The sequence below is a fragment of the Parasteatoda tepidariorum genome, chromosome 9, assembly GCF_982258835.1.
Source record: "Parasteatoda tepidariorum strain Cologne lab strain chromosome 9, Ptep-v5.0, whole genome shotgun sequence".
NCBI lineage: Eukaryota > Metazoa > Arthropoda > Arachnida > Araneae > Theridiidae > Parasteatoda > Parasteatoda tepidariorum.
Genome location: NC_141763.1, coordinates 35,790,960 through 35,811,147, shown reverse-complemented (window position 1 = coordinate 35,811,147; position 20,188 = coordinate 35,790,960). Strand labels below are relative to the sequence as shown.

Here is a 20,188-nt window from a genome sequence, read left to right as displayed (position 1 = left end):
GTATCTAGTTTTTGTCGGAATCCATACTGTTCGTCGGGGAGGGCTGTAAGAAGTGGTTTTATTCTATTGTAGATGATTTTTTCGTATATTTTTCCAAGTATGTTAAGTAGACTGATTGGGCGATAACTCTCAGGGCAGCTTGGGTTCTTATTTTTCTTGAGAAATAGAATGACTGATGCGTTTTTCCAGATTTGTGGGTAGTAATTATGAGCAAGGCAGACATTAAAAATATGCGTGATTTTGCAGATGTAGTTGTTTGGTAATAGTTTTATCATCTTATTCTTTATCCCGTCCTCACCTGGAGCTTTATTGTTTTTCAGATTTTGTATGATGCAGCTAACTTCTTGATTATTGGTTGAATTTATTGTTTCTGGGATGAGGTGTTCAGTTTGAAAATTATTAACTTCTTCTGTGATGATTTTGGTCAGAGTTGATATTTGGTGAAAATTGATTTTGAAGTGAATCTGCGAATATTTCGATTTTTTCTGATATTGTGTAAGCTGCGCCTGTTGGTCCATTTATTGGTCTGTCTATTTGAGGAGTTGTTTTCAGTTTCTTGGCCATTTTCCATATAGAGTTGTTGGTAGTGATGGTTGATTTAAACCGTATTCTAAAATTATACTTTAACCCCTTGGGGATGGGTGATTCAGAAAAGCATTCGTACAAAATCAGAATCAGGACGTAATTAAATAAAAAACGGTAACTTAAATGTAGTCGTTTCTAATTTGAGAGACTTACTTTGCTTTTACTTTAATTATTGTTAGTTTAATCATATATATAAACAATGTTAATTCAAAGTATAACTAAATAGTTTTATTTTGAACAAATTAATGATGAATGAAATAAATAAAACAATGATATCTCCGCCCTCAAATAAAGTGCTAAAGAATTACTTTGATTACCAGTTTTATCTTTTCACCCTGGTTGATACGGTTTTATGCTGGCACGTATTTGTGACAGTCGGCGCGAAAGGGTTAATCATAAAACTTGTTAAACCTTAAATCATTAACCATTTAAAATTTAATAATAAAACGATTTCAGAACCAAATTTATAATTAAGTATGATTAAAATATATTGGTAGATACGTATTTCTTGCTAATTCAAGATAAGGAACCAATGAAATAAATGAGATACCAGTCTTTCAAAACAAATTGGCAAGCGTGGAACATAGGCGATTAAACCATGTGAAATTGACAAAAATCAATTAGGCAGTATTACACGGCAGCCTACTACTACACTATACAAAATATTTTATAGAGAGGTAAACAATTAAAAACCACAGCTTTTCAGAATTCGTGGTAATTTTGCCCATTATTTGACCTTACGTTACTACGAGAGAGCTGGAATAAAATGGAGTTTCACATGAACTTGAAAACTGGTTTTATTAAAATTTTGTTTAAACTAATCAGAATCTTTATTTTCTTTTTTTACCTTAAGAAATTGCACTCGAATATTTTGGCGAACAAAGAACTACTTAAGTTTGAAAAAATGAAATACTAAAGAAATCATTTTCTATCTTTTAGTGAGATGAAAATTGTTCTCAAATTAAGAAAATTGGCACATAATAGGTTAATGGCATTAAGTTTAAAGGGAGCCATAATTGCAGAGATACCGACTTAATTTACTCTGTGAGGAAAAATTTGCTAGTGCTAGCCAAATTATTGTTCTTGTTTTCTCTGACAAAAATTTTACCTAAATAATTTTGGCATATCACTAGAGAGAAGTTTTTTAAACGTTTATGTAAACTACCTATTTTTAATGAAATTATTTCATGACCAGTTTTTTTTTCCTTTTGAAGTAATAAAATATTTTCCATTCGTGGTAAGACATATATATAAAATTGAAAGATTTCGTGGAGGGAATAGCCCAATACAATGTTATAACTGCCAGAATTTCGGCCACACACAACGAATGTGCAAATCTCAACCAAGATGTCTAAAATGCGCCGCCAACCACCGTTCCTATCAGTGCCGTAAGGATAAAACTTCACCACCCAAATGTTGCAACTGCGGAGAAGCACATACTGCAAATTACACAGGTTGCAGCAACCGTCCCCCCAGGAGTGGCCTTCGTGCAACTCCTGATGCAATCCCATCAAGAACGATAGGTCAAGCCCATAGACTTGCATCAATTATCAAAGAACTTAAAGAACCGAGATGTATTTCAACTGCTGCAAACAATTATGAGGGAGACTACTCCGGAATAATTTCACTTTAGGACTAAAACTGAACTCTTCTCTGACTTTAAATATGCATCTCTATAAATTACAATTTAATAATCTTGAATGCTTCACACTAGATTACGCCACTAAGGCTTCGCAAAATTTGTAATTTCTTCCTGATTCTGATTACCGATTTTGTATATTCTTTGCTATCATCAACTCTGATTCCTGGCTCTGTAAATATTTATGCTTTCATCAATTTGTCTCCCGATTTTATATATACTTACGCTATCATCAACATTAAACACTCAATTTCAAATTTCTACTGATCATCAATGTAAATATCACAGATTAAGTTTGTATATCATGTTTTCATATCTAATCATGGCTATTTTCAATTTTCTTTGCAATTCATGTAAACCTTCGATCTAGTTGTACTTTCTAGTCATGGCAATATTATTATGTAACCATACTATCATATAACTCAAAATGACTATATACACTGTATTATTTTCATGATGGATGGGTTAGAGGCAGCTGCGCGGCCTAGGTACACAATTTATTTTAAATAAAGTAAGTAAGTAAGACATATATATGCCACTAACATACCTGCCAACTTTTAATTCCTTTCATTATCATTTTTCCCAGTGGTATTAAAATAGAATTGAAACTTCAATTTTAAGCAAAAAAAATACGATGTATTTGAGAAAACTTAAGATGACAACCATGATAGTAACGCATATTAATATATGTGCTTAATTTTTGTAAGAATAGTGGTGATCAAAATCATTTAAAAATTAAGTTTATAAAAGAAAAAAAAGTATATATTTACTACCACTTTAAATATGAAAATAAAATCTTCCGGAAAAGTTGGCAGGTTGACTAATTACCACCATTTGTTAAGGGTCCAAATAATATAATTGTTGATGAACAAGAGATTTGTTCTAGAAAGGAAAACAAAATTTAATAATAACTTAAATTTTATTTTAAAAGTTATATTGAGATCATTGTTAATTTAAATAATTTTTTTTAACTTAGGTTATCCAGGGTTGCCACTTTCCAAAAAAAAAAATTTTAAAACTGGTAGTAAAATATCGAGGATCAATAATGTTATAACTAGTTTCCATCGAACAAAATTTTCTGAAAATTATTTTTTAACAAAATTTTTAAAAATGAAGAGAAATATAAAATTAACGATAATCTCATAAAATCTTTTTCATCACTTTTTAAATTTTTAGATAATTAATCGCTATTATCAACATTATTATTTTATTAATCTTTTTTTATATAAAATAAAAACTGGTAACTACAATATTTCATTCTGAAATTTTTGTCGCAGAAAGGAGGCTTCTCTCTCATACATTAATTATACACGACATAATATATTAATCATATTTTTATTTTCATTTCGATACGAAATCTGTGGCTTTTTTTTAAAACCTTAAGTGGTAAAACTAAAAAAAAAATGCTTAGCTTATAAGGGTTGCCATTTAGATTAGATAAATGAAGTATTGTTTGTGAATTCACTTTAGCTGAAAATTCTTTTCTCAGCAATTCATTTTTAAGTTGGGCAGATATATCATACAAATATATAAGACTGGCTGCAAAGATAAAAAAATTTCTTGCACAACAATTTATTCTTTTTCTAAAAAATTTCATTTCAAATAAGATTCTGACGAAGTTTCTTTCGAAATATTTTGTCACTTTGTTGTAGATTCCAAATATTACTCAGAAAAGTAACATTTCTAATACAGAAAAGCTTAACATTGATGCATAAATTATAATATGAAAATTCTTTTTACTTTCAGTTGAATTTTCGTGCATTCCTGACTTTATTTCAGTTTTTTTCAACCTAATTAGAATATCTTTCTTCTATCGAATTCTATAACGTCTTCTCAAATTTCAGAATACAATCGAAAAACTATTTTATTATCAGCAACATTTATGGTAACTATAAAAATGATTTTTTTCTTCTCTCTTTGTTGTTAGTTTTCTCAACAAATTGAAATAAAACCAATAAACATATCAGAAAATCATAATAGTAAAATAACGTTTCTGAAATGTAAACAATAATAACAAACGAGTTGGAATTTGCTTACATGGAAAAATAAAAATATCGTCTTTGAATAATAGCAAATAGAATATGACGCTTTGATATTCGTAAAAATAATATTCTTATTCTGAAAAAAGGGTAAGTTTATATTGAATAAATAAATTAAACTTTTTTTTCGACTGAAAAGTTATGTTTGCTTAATGCTGAAGACATAGGAATTGTAAAAATCTACTTCAATTCAGAGAATGTTTTCAGAAATAGCCATTTTCTTTTTTTGCGAAGTTTATAGATTTTGTGAAAAATATCGAAATTTTTAAAGCCCCTTAAACACTCACTTTTCTTTGTTTTGAAAAATATTAACTTTTTACTAAAACTTAAAATAACCCTGTTTTAAGGCTAAAACCGATTTAAGCATTCAATCAAGCTTATCTATTTTATTTAAATTATCAAAGTAAGTCTCAAGAATAATAGGTGATAACTTGAATAACTTATTTGTAAAAAAACGGTTGTTTTTTAAATTAATCTTATCAAAAAAATTAAACAATTCATATTAAATTTTATATTATATTAGAAACAGATTTTTCTATCGAAGTTCTTCAAATTTAGTTTTTTCGTTGATGTAAATGAAAGATATTTTAAAAAATTTTGAATGCCATTTTAAATTGAAACTAATTTTGCTTTTAATTTAGACTTGGAAAATTTAAAAAAAAAATTTTTTTTTCAATTTTGGTAAATATTAGGATAATGATCTCACATTTTCAAATTTTCCATTACTTTTGTACGAGATAAATTTTTGAAAGCTGAATATTTATCATGTGAAAAGGGACTTTGGAGGGTAAGGGATTTAGGCTTAAGCACTCGAGCCTCATTTTTCTGGAGAAAATATATTTTATAAAAAAATAACCTAAACTAAATCTTTAAAAGAAACATAAAGTCACGGAATCAGACACAAAAAAGTACTTTTTCTCTCAAAGTACATACCTTTTTTCGTCGATTTTACTCTTTTGACCATCAAAATTTGAGAGGTTCTAAAAAATATGGTCTCAATAGTTTATTCAGATGTGCAGTCAAAAGTTTGGAACCCTTAGAAACAATTTTAATTTTTACGATTATCTCCAAACTTTTTAAGCAAATTAAAATCATACAAATATAAACCTCGTTAATTCAAAGTTGTAAAAAGAATTTTTAGCTGTGATTTCTTTTATTATTTCCTTTAATAATGGTCGAAAAATTATGAATCGTAACGCTTGCAAGTTATACACCCTTTTAAGCAACATTATTTTAAAGACAAAACTTCACATTTCAACGAAATTTGTTGAATAGACATTAAAAAATGAAAGTTTAAAAATACGGTGTCAGAGATGCCAACTGCTCCGGACACGCCAAATTAATTTAAAAAACGGCAAATAACTACAAACTAAAATTTACAAATATTTAACTAATTTTGCTGGCGAATCATATAAGCCCACGAATTATTTAGAATTAGAGGCGGATAAAAATGTAATTTATTAAACCAAGAACCACAATTAATAAACTACCAATCGAAAATATTTATTTGCTGTCCGGAGCAAGTTGGCATCGCTGCCGGTGTTTTTGAATTTTATTTGTTCAACAATTATTCAACCATAATTTATTTATTTTATTTTTGCTTACTGTTTGCCATAAGTGCCTTTTTGGTTTCATGTGAACAAAACTTGACGAATTATTGTATTGACAGTCTCAATAACTATCTTAGTCTATACAGTCTCAATAACTATCTATCAACCATAATTTATTTATTTTATTTCTGCTTACTGTTTGCCATAAGTGCCTTTTTGGTTTCATATGACTGTCTTAAAACAAAACTTGACGAATTATTGTATACACAGTCTCAATAACTATCTTAGAGACAGCAGCGTCTTATTAAGTTAGTAAAAAAGCGGTCGGAAAGTTATGATTTTTTTAATCATTGTTTGGGTGAAATAATAAATTTTTTTCTACCAAGACTGGTAAATAATTGAAGTGATTATATCAAGCTCTAAAATCTTACATATGTTTCTTAAAATAGAGTGAATCCTAAGAATTTCAGATTTTGGTTATCTTAAAACAAAAACTGGCCACCACTTTTAACTTTTGTGTGAACTCGGAGGCAGTGACCGCAGTGTTCTATCAATACCTGCAGTGACATATGTTTCAATAAATTTCCAAAACATGTAAAGCATAAAATAAAAAAATAGTTTTTTGGAAAAAATATAACTGCTTTAACCCTTTCGCGCCGACTGTCGCAAATACGTGACAGCATAAAACCGTATCAACCAGGGAAAAAAGATAAAACTGGTAATCAAAGTAATTCTTTAGTAGTTCATTTGTGGGCGGGGAAATAATTGTTTGATTTATTTAATTCACCATTACTTTAGTTCAAAATAAAATTATTTAGTTATACTTTGAACTAACATTGATTATATATATATGATTAAACTAACAATAATTAAAGTCAAAGCAAAGTAAGTCTGTCAAATTAGCAACGCCTACATTTAAGCTACCGTTTTTTATTTATTTACACCCTGATTCTGATTTTGTACGAATGCTTTCGTGAATCACCCGTCCCCAAGGGGTTAATGCTAGATATAATAATTATTTTTCTTGCTAAATTGTAAATAAATGTTTTTATTGAATGAAAACTGAACTAGTTTGTATGAAAATATACATTATATTAAAATATTCAATTCACTATTCACCCTGTTATTAATCCTAACTCAAAACATTTATTGATTTATATTTGCTGTAGAATGCTTCAGCTATTGTCTAACTGGTTGCTTTGAAGTTTTGACATAATTCGTGACATTTACATTCATTTAATATAATGTATTAAATTCATAATCTAAGAATCATGCAAAAGACTCAGCTACATAATCAATTCATTTTTTTAAAATTATATTGAAATAAAACGAATGAAAACTGAACTACTTTGCATGCATAATATAAAATATCTAATTATCTATTCATCTTATATAAATAATGCTAATTTAAAACATTCATTTAGTACATATGCGAAACAGTCAATATATTTTCTATAGAATATTTCAGCAATTATCCAACTGGTTTTTTGAAGTTTTGTGTGACATAATATACTTGAAATTCACTTAATCTAATGTATTAAATCCATAATCCAAGAATCAAACAAAAGACTCAACCACAAAAATAATTCATTATGTTTTAAAATTATATTAAAAGAAAGTGAATGAAAACTGAACTACTTTGTACAAAGATACTCATAGTATTAAAAATATTCAATCTATTCACCTCATATAATTAATTCTAACTAAAAACAATAATTGATTTGGTATATATCTGAAACTTGGTCAATATATTTGATATAGAATGTTTCAACAATCATCCAACTAGTTGCTTTGAAGTTTTGACATAGTATTTGAGATCCATTTAATCTAATGTCTTAAATCCAGGATCCAAGAATTATACAAAAGACTCAGCCACAAGAGTAATTCATTGTGTTTTAAAATTATATTAAAAGAAAATGAATGAAAACTGAACTGCTTTGTACAAAGATACACATAGTATAAAAAAATATTCAATCTATTCACCTCATATTCTAACTAAAATTATTAATTGATTGATTATTATTAATAATGAATTGATTAATATTATTAATAATGAATTAATTAAAAATAATATAATAATTCTAACTAAAAATATTAATTGATTTGGTATATATCTGAAGCTTGGTCAATATATTTGATATACAATGTTTCAATCAACAATCATCCAACTGGTTACTTTGAAGAGTTTTGACATAATACTTGAAATTCATTTAATCTAATGTATTAAATCCATAATCTAAGAAACATACTAAAGACTCAGCCACAAAAGCAATTCATTGTTTATAGAAATCATTTTGAAATAAAGAGTTAAGTTTTGATGCATTAGGAAATCAGAAGTCTAGGCGCCATTCGTGACTTTCAGGTCAAAGCAAGGTGTGGTTAAAAAGTTACTGACTATTACAAGTGAATAATGAACCTGTCTGACAATTTGACAGACATATAGAGTTTACTAATGGTGTTGTTAGTTAATGTGAAGTACATATAATTACATATGTTTCATCCACTTTAATCTGCATTTTGTTTTACATTTACGTTAAAATCGATTGTATTAGGTGACATATTTAAAAGTTTTACTTAATTTAAGTTAGTAGCTTTCAATAACTTTCTTATATGAGGTTAACGTTACAGAACACAGTAACTCCTTATTAACAACTTCGATTAAATGGGCAGTTGTTCTGAAGCAAAGTATTTACTTTATTTGTATCAATTGAAATAAAATTTTTCCTTTTGCTCAGGTGCAAAAATATTAAAAACACGACTAAAATAGGTTTGCAACTATCCAATTGTAATTGAATTTTAAAAAAATGAGTATTTCCCTTTTATTTGGAATTTTATTTTATTTTATAACCAGCGTTGAATAAATGACCCAATTCTGAGTTTCCGACTATCAATGTTCAATTCCGTAGCCCTGTATTTTGAACCCTACCCAGAAAACAAGGACTCTTCTGGATCAAGCATTGGGACAAACCAACGTTCGGGTTTTTAACATAACTAAAACTTTAATGCTAATTAAATTTTATGCTAATATTTTATTTTAAGCTTATTTTTCCTTGCAGACTTTGAATCTATCAACGATACGTTTTGAATTTTCTGCATTTTAAAATGACCAAAATTTTAATTATATACATTCCAATTTTTTCCTGCAGGTTAAAAATCGATCGATGCATTATTTTAAATTTTCTACTTATTAAATATAAAATGTTCATATATCATGCTAATTTTCCACTACACACTAAAAATCAATTTTTACATTGATAATATACCAGTTAAATTAATCATAAGTTATTACTTTTCTTTTCTTTTTCTAATTTTTTTTTGCATTTAATAACTATTTATCTGATATATATTAACCGGTTAACGCCCAGCGTCATTTATTTAGGACAGTTCCTTTTTTCAAAGACATTCATTGTGATGAGAAACTTTTTTCAGAATTTTCATTTATCTGGGTGAATTAAAAGATTCTCAGATACCACAATGATTTAGTTATTTTTGACTAGATCTAGCTAAGTACTTTTTGATCTATCAAGGACTTTTTGAAAACCAATTAATTTCGATAATATATTATACCACCTTTTCCATAAAACCACTTCTTGTATCATTTCAATATATAGAGTCGAGACAAAACGGGTTAAATTGATTGCACATTTTGCGTTACGGTACTAAGTTGCACCATAATTAGAGTACAATTTTGTTTTAGTCTGTTGTTATTTCCTAAAAAAATAACTAAAATCGGGGAATTAAAGGTAAGTCGCACATCATCAGACATTAAATGCCTGCCATTAAATTCGTTGTATCTGTCACAAGATTAACTTTAAAATGTAGCACACTCCGTAAATTTATATCTGAACAATCGTTACAATGATTTATCAAATAATAATAGTGAAGTGTAATTAAAAGCTTTGTATTTATCTGTTTTTAACCTAATTCACAATTTTGAGCATGAATAATATTTTATTAATACAAACATTTATGATAAAGAAGTATAATCAAGAGCTTCATATTTATCTTTATTTAACTTCATTTATAACTTCGAGTATGAATAATGTTTGGAACAATAATTAATTTCATTTATCTAATAATTAATAATTTTTTTCACTTTCAAATAGGTTCTTCAAGCCCGGGATCTTCCAGCGAAAGATTTCTCTGGGACATCAGATCCATACATAAAGATATATTTATTACCAGATAGGAAAAAGAAATTTCAAACTAGGGTATGTTAGTTGTACTACTGTAATAGAAAGTTATGTTCAGATGACTAATTATAATGGACCACTACTACTGTTTTAAGTCTAAAAAAGATAATCTGCCCTAATGATCATTTTTCAAATTAACTCTATAACACTTAACTAGATCAGTTAAGTGTATAAAAGCGTAAAGTGTGTGTATATATACATATGTTACGGTGAATGACCAAAATCTGGAGAATGTCGACTCTCAGCGGTGAATGTCAACATTCACGTAGTCGCTTGGTGTATGTCCGAAATATTTGTTATATCCAATTTTATATTAATTTATTCGTTAATATTATTATATTTTAATACTTACTGACGATAGATTAGAAGAAACAACAGTGTTTGGAGTATCGGGCAAATATGTACCGGGCAGTGGCACTTAACCTTAAAAAAACATCAGTGTATGGTATACCGGGCAATGGCACTTAACCTTAAAAAACATCAATGTAGGGTATACCGGACAAATGTATACCGGGCAGTGGCACTTAACTTTAAAAAAACGTCAGTGTAGGGTATACCGGGCAGTGGCACTTAACCTTAAAAAAACATCAGTGTAGGGTTAAAATATCGAATTAATGTAATTATATCCACGAATAAATTCATATCAAATCGAATGTAATAAATATTTGGGACATTCACCAAAGTATATCTGTGATTGTCGACATGCACCGGTGAGGGTCCGAATGTACAAGAATGTAATGAAATATTCGATCTTTCACCGACGTATTTGGTGTTTGTCGACATTCACCGGTGAAAGTCCACAACCACCGATTTCGGTCTTTCACCATGATATATATATATATATATATATATATATATATATATATATATATATATATATATATATATATATATATATATATATATACACAAATTAACATGAAAAACATGAATAAAATAAAAATAAAAAACTAAATGGTAGAGAAACAAGAATGGTAAAAGCAAATAGTCGTTGTCAAGACACATCTAATTGCCATAAATAATGCGATATTTCTGAATAAAGAATAATTATCCTAAGATAAAAATTATTCTTTATATGTGTCGATATCGCAAAAAACCTTATTTTGAAAAAAAATCATGAAATAAAAGAAAAATGTAAAAGGAAATCAAACTTACCGGCGTGAATTAAAACGCGGTTTAGGTTTAAAAGTACAATAATAAAACAGTTAACAAAAATCGCGAAGATGTAAAATATTGCTTATAGCTTGAATCGAATATAATAAAATTAAAAAAAAAAAAACATTTGATCGAAGAAGAAGAAAAAAATGTTTAGGTAAAATATTAGTGCTGCCATCTATGAGAAACAATTAGTAAAAAGGTAATAAAATTGAAATAATAATAAAAATGTTTAACGGATTGAATAAATTAGCAGTCCTTAAAAAAAAAAAAATCATTAATAGGGAAATTAATTTAAAAGTCAGTCTGTCAGGATAGAAAGCCGTTTATAGACTTATCCTTCATTCATAAAATCTAACATAATTTTACAGAATACACATATCCATCTTTCATAGGGTGACTTATTTAAAAATCAGAGCCTGCATACAGGAATAGAAAACCGTTTATAGGTTTTATTCTTCATTCATACAACCTTACATAATTTTAAAGTATACACGTATCACCTGCATTCATTTGGGGTGGTTCTTTACGAACCAGAGCCCATTCCACTTATACAAAAATAAAAATAATTAAATAAATAAATAAATAAATAAACTGTTTATTATACTGGACAATTAAAATTAAATTAATTTTAAGAGGCTACAAATATTAAAAAGTAACTAAAAAATATTTAACTAATCCAGTATAAAAGGTCATACATCCAAACTATTCCGTCCAGTGGCTTTAGGAATAGTTTATCATAGTTAGTTCCTACCTTGAAAAAATCAGAGCTTATTCTTAAAACAGAAAAATTAAATAAAAATTAAAAATTAATGTACCAAGTTTTTTAAGATTTTTTTAAAATAGAAATTAAGAAATGAACTAGGAAAATGGCTACTAATTAAATCGTTTTTATATATATCAGTATCTAATAAAAACTCGTTATAGTTAGAATTATTCCTGTAAAATCTATGAATTTGATTGGCAATAATATTAGAAAAAACCTTATTGGCTAAGTTAGAGTTGAAATCTATGCATTTTTTAACTGGAAATTTAAATTCATTTCTTTTGTCAAAAAGTTTAAATGTAATATTTTTATCTGCATTAATATTAAGAGTCAAATCTAAAAAATTTGCTGAAGAATTACTATTATTTGTTTTATTAAGAATTAATTCATTTGGATAAATATGTTTTTCTAGAATATCGAAATCATTAAAATTAATAACTCAGATCATCAATGAATCTGAGAAAGAGAGAATCAATTGGAAGATTAACATGTGATTTTACAAATCTATATTCTTGTAGAAAAAGAAAAATATTGCAGATGTTAGTACTGAAATTATTTCCCATGGGAATACCATTAATTTGTTGAAAAAGGTGGTCATTGAAAAGAATATAATTGTTGTTAAGGTTAATATGTACTAGAAAGTTCCAGTTATCTTCATTAATAATATCACTGAGATTAAACATGCTATGAATTTGAAGAAGGTCATCATGAATTTTATTAGTTGGAAGGGAAGTGTAGAGGTTTTCGAAATCAAAACAGTGAATTGAATCTACATTTTTTAAAGTTTTTAGTGTATTTAAAACCTGAATGCTATTTTTAATATTCCAATTTAAATAGTTATTATTTTTAGTAAGTTTATTAATTTTGTTATAAACTTTTTTAAGAATGTTCTCAAAGTAAATACCGATTTTTTTCATGTTACTATTAACGCCACTTGCAATAAACCTGAATTTGGTTGGAGTCTTATGGAATTTTGGATTGGCAAAAAGAAAAGGAAAATTGTTAATATTATTTGGTTTAATTTTAAGTCTTTTATAGATAGCATTAATTTTATTAATAATAATATCACTGTTGGTGTTAAGTTTTTTGTAGGTAATATTGCTATTAAGTTCATTGGAAAGAAGTTGTTTGTAAAAAAATTTTCAAATAATTGCAAAATTATTACTATATATATATATATATATATATATATATATATATATATATATATATATATATATATATATATATATATATATATATATATATATATATATATATATATATATATAAAATATATATATATATATATATATATATATATATATATATATATATATATATATATATATATATATATATATATATATATATATATATATATATATATATATATATATATAAAATATATATATATATATATATATATATATATATATATATATATAAAATATATATATATATATATATATATATATATATTTGCTTTGGCTTTATTGATACAATATCAGAAAGCACTCTGTTTTGCGGATATAATCGTGTGGGCTGAAGAAAAGATTATATCTTTTTTTTTCCGGCTTTTTTTCCGGTTTTTTAATATCATTTCACTTTTTTTTTTTTTTCTTTTTTTTTTTTAAATAAAATTTTGTTTGTTGTTTTTTTACTTATTATTTCCCACCCCCTTTTTTTCATATGTCTATAATTTTTCTTTGTTTTATTCTTCATTTTGAACTTATATATATATATATATATATATATATATATATATATATATATATATATATATATATATATATATATATATATATATATTTTATTTCATATTTTTTGTGTGTTCTCTGCTCGATATGCTTTATTTTTTCAAATTTTTTTATTGATCCTTTCACTATTGTAGTGATATATTTCGGCTATATTATTGAAATATTAGAAAGCACTCAAATGTGCAGATATAATCGTGCGAGCTGACAATGAGATTATATATCTTTTCGTTATTTTGTTTCCTAACTTTTTAAACTTTTAATATTTTTTTCTTTTAAAATATACTTTTTTCCTTGTTTTCTTTGTTTCGCTAGCCGAGCGATCGACGGTCATTTTTAAGTTTACATTTTAACCGTTAACCCTTTTGAAGACCGTGCTAAGTATACTTACCACCGCGTTTTACCACTTTTAAGTAAGGTTTCCATTTTTCAATAACTTCAGCTTTCTTGAAGTGAGTTTGAATAAAATTGGTAACCATTTGTCACTTTTAAAAACGTATAAAAGTTATAAAATACGTAATTCCTTTTGAAGTTTGTATCATGTAAGGAATTTATTTTATAAATAAAGAAAAATGAAAGTCAGTAAGTTCCTAATAGGTGATGTTAAATATATTTACCACCAAAAAAATGGCATTTTTATAAACTAAATGAGTTTTTTTTTTATATCAGTTACTTTCCTTAAAACAATTTCAATTCCAAAAATACTTTAATTTACCTTCACTAGAAATAAAGGGCCCATTAAAGGGTTAATATTATTTTTTAAGTTTAATGACAGGGGTCTTGCTTCCAAAACTAAACTGCAATAAAAGCTTTAAATAAATTCAATATACTCAAATAATTTGAGAATTGAAAAACAAAAACAGAATGTATGAATATTTGCTTTGAATTTTTTGTAATTCAATAATCTAATATTTTTTTAATAATATTATGTTAGATATGAAAAAAACTTATCTTCAAAAACGACTGAAAGCTTACAAAATTCCCACAATACATCAACTTTTGTGCATCTTTTTCCAAAAATTTCTATTTTTCATACACTTGCAAAAAGAAATTCGAAATTCCATCTGCCTCATCACTTCAGGGTTCTTTCCAGAAACGTGCAAAAGGAAATTGCTTTTCAAATATTCCAAACTGTAAGAACAAAACGTTTTGGCGAAAGAAATTATTTTTTCCCCTCCCATGTTCAAATTGAAAATAACTGTACATTGAAGAAAATACACTTATATTTGAAGTTTTTCTTCCTTTTAAAAAAATTGTACGTTTTATAAATTATTATAACGTTATTTTGTTACACAATATAAGAAACATAAGCGTTTTATATGATTTATATTAAATTTCAAGATAAGCCATATCTAGAAATGGTTTCAAATTGCCTTAAAAACATATTTAGTTTCAAATTGATATCTTTCCTAAGAGTTCACAAAGTAAAATTTAAAATAAAAAAAAGAAAAACTACAGCAACATATATGTTTACAAATCATTATTTTTCCCTTTGTGAGAAATTGGAGATGCTATCTTACATTCGATTATTACTTTTTGCAAGTCTAGAATATAAAAAGAAATCATAGAATTGTTAAGGATTCGTAAAGTTATGCTGGTAAAAGTTTTACGAGCAATTTTATTGTATTCATTTATTATTATTTTTCATCAACAAACTTTTTAAGCTTTTTTACGAACTCAATGGTTTCAAATAATTATTAATAGAAATTCTATTAATAATTAAATTTTAGTTATTAATAGAATATTAGTTCAATATTCGAAATATTAGTTCTTTATGAGGCTATGTAACACATTTTTGGTAAAATAAACAATTATTTACAGAAATTATGGGGTTAAAAATGTCTAAAATAGATATAGACATTTGTAGTTATAAATGTCTGTATCTATTTTAGACATTTTTAACCCCATAATTATGACATTTTTACTATAATTTTTAATATTTGACAAAATTATGACTTTTTAACTCCATAATTAGACATCTTTAACCCCATATGGCTATTATGTAGATTTCTATATTTATAACTAATAATTTCTATAATTATAACTACATATTTATACCGATTGCAAACTTCTATAACTGTTATTTAAATATTATATATACATATATCTATTGACATTGGTCGTTATTGCTATCTCTTTTACTTAACAGCTAGAAATGTCTGTAAGTGTTAAATAGACATCTGTAACTACATATAACTATAAACATCTAATGTTATACAGACCTATAACAGCTAGATACGTCGATAAATTTTGCATTTATTTATGACCATGTTTCAAACATCCATAACAAAATACTGTTACCCATTACTTTGTTCCGCAAACCAGCACATTATACACACCAGCATAGTTGTTCACTTATAACACTTTTTAGAAAATGTCTAACACAGAGGTGTCAAACTCAATTTTGCAGAGGGCCATATATTAAAATTAGAATATGTAGGCGGGCCAGATGCAAATAAAAAAAATTTACTGAATTATTATAAAATTTTCTTTATCTAATTACATAGTTTATAATATACGGTTGTTAAAAATCATATCAAAGTTATAAAAGATGGTTATTATTTTGAGCTCGAGGATCCAGATACCTGACTTTCCTTGTTTTTGACAAGCTCATTGATGTCCGGTTTCATATTTGTTATAATTATTTTAAGAATTGATTGGGGATGTTCATTCGTAAGTCTTGCGCGATGTTTGTTCTTATTTATTTTCATGACGGAAAACATCTGCTCCCATAAATAAGTGCTACCAAACAGGCACAGAATGCGTGCTGCATGCTTTTTTAATTCTGGGTAGTTATCCAAACTCTTGAAATATTGTGCATAAAATGTAAGAGCGTTAACCTCTTCAAATTTTTCTTTCAAAATACTGTTCGATTGAAGATTTATCAACTCCATTTGCAAATGAACTGGTGTCTGTGAAGCTTCAAAATCGAATGGATTGTTGAAAATTGGGAATTCCGCTTCATTCATTTTGTGGAAGTCTTCAAAACGAGTGTTGAATTCCGTGATAAGATTTTGCAAAGGTTGAGAATATTGATCCAATTTCTTTGTAGTTTACTGTGCCACATGATTTTAAATGAGGTAAATGATCCAAAGTTTGATTTTACATGATTTTCCCACAGCCTTAACTTTGTTTCAAAGGCTTGAATACATGAATACATTTGAGTGACAATCAGATTTTACATTCAGATCAGTCAAGTGTTAATTCATGTCTACCAAAAAGGCACAATCAATCCACCAGTCATTGTCATAATCAATTGGGTTACCTTTTTCTAACATGAAAGCTTGAATAGGGTTACGTAATGGAAAAAATCTTTCTAAAACTACTCCTCGACTGAGCCAACGAACTTCGGTGAAATTAGGGACATCAAAAAAATTTTCGTCCAAATCTTGTAAAAACTGCCTGAACTGTCGGTGATTTAGTCCTCTGCTCCTTATAGAATTTACTATTTTAATTATAGGTTGCATGGCATGGTCCATTTTTAGGGAAATCCCACAAAATTCCCTGATGCTTTCTGTTTTAATTTAGTTACAACTCCCGAATGTTAGCCAGCCATGGCAGGAGCGCCATCCGTAGTTGTGCTGCTAAGTATATTCCAGTCGAAGATTCCGCTTGTTGCTAAGAAATGGCATTACTGTCTATCTCTCTCGCTTGTCTAGGCACGCGCTGCCCTTGAAATTACTTATAAATGTAGTATGCACATTTTAGAACTTCCGTCGAGGAATCGAGTGAAGTCGAAAAGCTCTAAAAAACACAATTCTTCTTTCTGTGACACATCGCGATCGGGGGTCGGATGTGGCCCGCGGGCCGTATCTTTGACATGACTGGTCTAACAGTATTAAACGCGGTATTATAAAATTCCTTTTCATTTTTTCAAAAAATATTTTATGTATAAAATCTGCATATTAAAACAAATTATTTGTTTTTCCCAAGATTTGTAGTAGAGTATGAATAGATTTTAAATCTGACATTGATTAAGAAAGTTTTACCCTGAAAAATACTAAGCACCATCCTCTTAGTAAGTGGTAAATAATTGCTGGACCTTTCCAGTCGGGCTTCGGTGGTAAGGGGAAAATGAGAGGAAACTTGCACATTTGCTATCTTAACAACTTTTCCAGGCTGAATAAATTATTTGATTCGAGCAACTTTTTTATTTTGAACTATCAACAGAAATATATAACTATTTCAAATGTTCCAATAATTCTGTTGATTTTCATTCTGAATCGGAAGTTAGAGAAAACTTTTAAAAATTACAAGAATTTTACTTTTCTTTTTTTTGAAAAAAACCCCTTCTTTTTATGGTATATTTATTTCAATTCGTGAGTAATTTCCTATTTTGTGCAATTTTTTTTCTTTTGTTTCCTAGAAACAAATTTTTTTTATTTTTTTGTAGCACTAATTTGTAAAAAAATTTTTTTTAACCTGTAACCATTTGTAATTTGTAACCATGTTGTTAAAAAACAACATTTTGTAATGATTTGAAAAAAGTATCTTGATGAAAAAAGTGGTTAGGAATTAACGCTTAAACTATATTCATAATTTTTACTAAATCATATTTATAGTACCATATTTTTACTGTGTACCATATTTTAATACGATATTAGTTTTAAAATAGTATTACAGTTTTATAATTTCAGAACAAATTATCGATAATTATAGTGTTAATAAATGATGTTGAACATGCATGCCTTGTTTCTCCATTATAAATATTAAGAATAAAATAATTAAGTTACTGACATTTTACTTTTAAAAAAAAATTACATGGGTAGTTTAACCTTGATGAATACGTCTTTAAAAATGAGCTAAAATAAACTAGGTTGTCTTGTAATGATTTATTTGCGATTGCTAATTTATTTTTGCAATTTGAGTCTCGTTTTTACTTCATTAAATTCATCGTCATTTTCTAGGAGAAATGTATTGATTCACTCTAAATTTGAAGCATAACCCACTAGTGTGCTCCGCTTAAAAATGTGGTATCAAATATCAAGCAGATATTTTTCTGTTACCTACCACATTATTTTTTTAAAAAATTACTAGTGTTATATCAAATCTCAGTAAATATTATATATTTAATGTGTCATGCACAGGAAAGAAATTTGTAAAAATTATCATTCTGTATGGTAATGATATATCTGGTTAAGGAAACTGTAACTTCGTTCAATGATACACTATATAAATCATTCATTCGGTAAATTTTTCGTACATGGTAAAGGTTTACCAAAAATACTGGTTTTCTAACTTATATTTCTTATTACCACGCATTTAGTTAAAAATACAAAACTGAAAAGTAAACTTAATCGAATAAATTATTTTTATGCTATGCTCATAGGTATTATGATAAAATTACCAAATTTTACTACGTTTACGAAATTAAAAAACCATATTTTATTGTAAAGTTTACCAAAACGATTCGGTAAAAATTACCCATCTTTTTGGTGTTCCCAGAAAGTCAGAAACACGATACATTTTACTGTATTCTGGTAGTTTTGACCATAATTCTTCTTAATGTAGTAGACAGAGCTATCTTATTTTTTAAAAAGTCTAAAACTATCTTATTTATTAAAAGGTGAAAGCTTGTGCTACGCCTTTTTTTAGGAAAACAAATTTTTCTGTTAACCTTTTTATGGACGGGCGAATCATAAATATATTCGTATGGAATCAGAAACAGGATGGGGGGAAGCTTAAAAGTAGTAGCTTTTTTGGCATGGCTAATTCGACAACCTTAGTTTTGCTTTCACTTTAAATCTAATACACCCAATCTATGATTCTTAAAAATGCAACTATATAATTTTTAATTTGAACTAAGTCTTGGTAATATTAATAAAGAGAATTTTTATTACCCCGTTCACAAATAAACTGCAATAAAAATAGTTAGGCTACTAGTTTTATCTTTTTTTGCCGGGATTGTCGCCACCCTGAAAATGCATGTTTGACTCTCCCGTCTCGAAGAGATTAAAAAGAAGCAAGGCATAAATAGGTTAATGCAATCGTTGTTCTTCATTTTTACATAAAAACAATAACGAAGTAAATAAAACATAATTAAATGAACAGTAGCACGAAATGGTAAGCTGTTTTAAATGAAAGATTTTGCTACGCATACTGATTTTGACGTAATAAAAATAATCCTATTATCTAATTTAGGTCCTATAATTTCAGCCTTATTTTTTCATTTTATGACTGTCCAGTGGTATAAATATTCCATACAACTAGAAAAGGAAATAAACATTTAAATAATTTTCGAAAATATACATTTATATTTAGAAATTTTGGCACTGGTTAGAGTAATAAACAAGAACCCTAAATGTAGCTTTTATCATAAAAGCTTCTAATTCGAATTATCCCAGAAATATAAGGTAGGTTACTATGTATGAAATAAAAAGGATTGAAAAGGTAGAGTATATTGATATGAGAAAAATTGCTTATTATAATCAGACGTTATTTTTTGTTTGGCACGGAATTCCGTTCCATGCCACGATGTAGAACTTTTAATTTAGAATTTTGCGTGTTTCCCTTGCGTAGCTGGTA

The 20,188-nt window shown here is 27.2% G+C and overlaps 1 protein-coding gene across 1 annotated transcript in view; it reads left to right on the top strand.

Moving 5' to 3' along the window:
- The window catches only part of LOC107448120 (synaptotagmin-6), a 186,087-nt gene that overhangs the window by 120,394 nt on the left and 45,505 nt on the right, over window positions 1-20,188 (top strand). Inside the window, exon 5 of the mRNA XM_087151573.1 lies at window positions 9,920-10,024. Within this exon, the coding sequence (XP_087007699.1) occupies window positions 9,920-10,024 (105 nt within the window). The remainder of the gene's footprint in view (window positions 1-9,919; window positions 10,025-20,188) is intronic.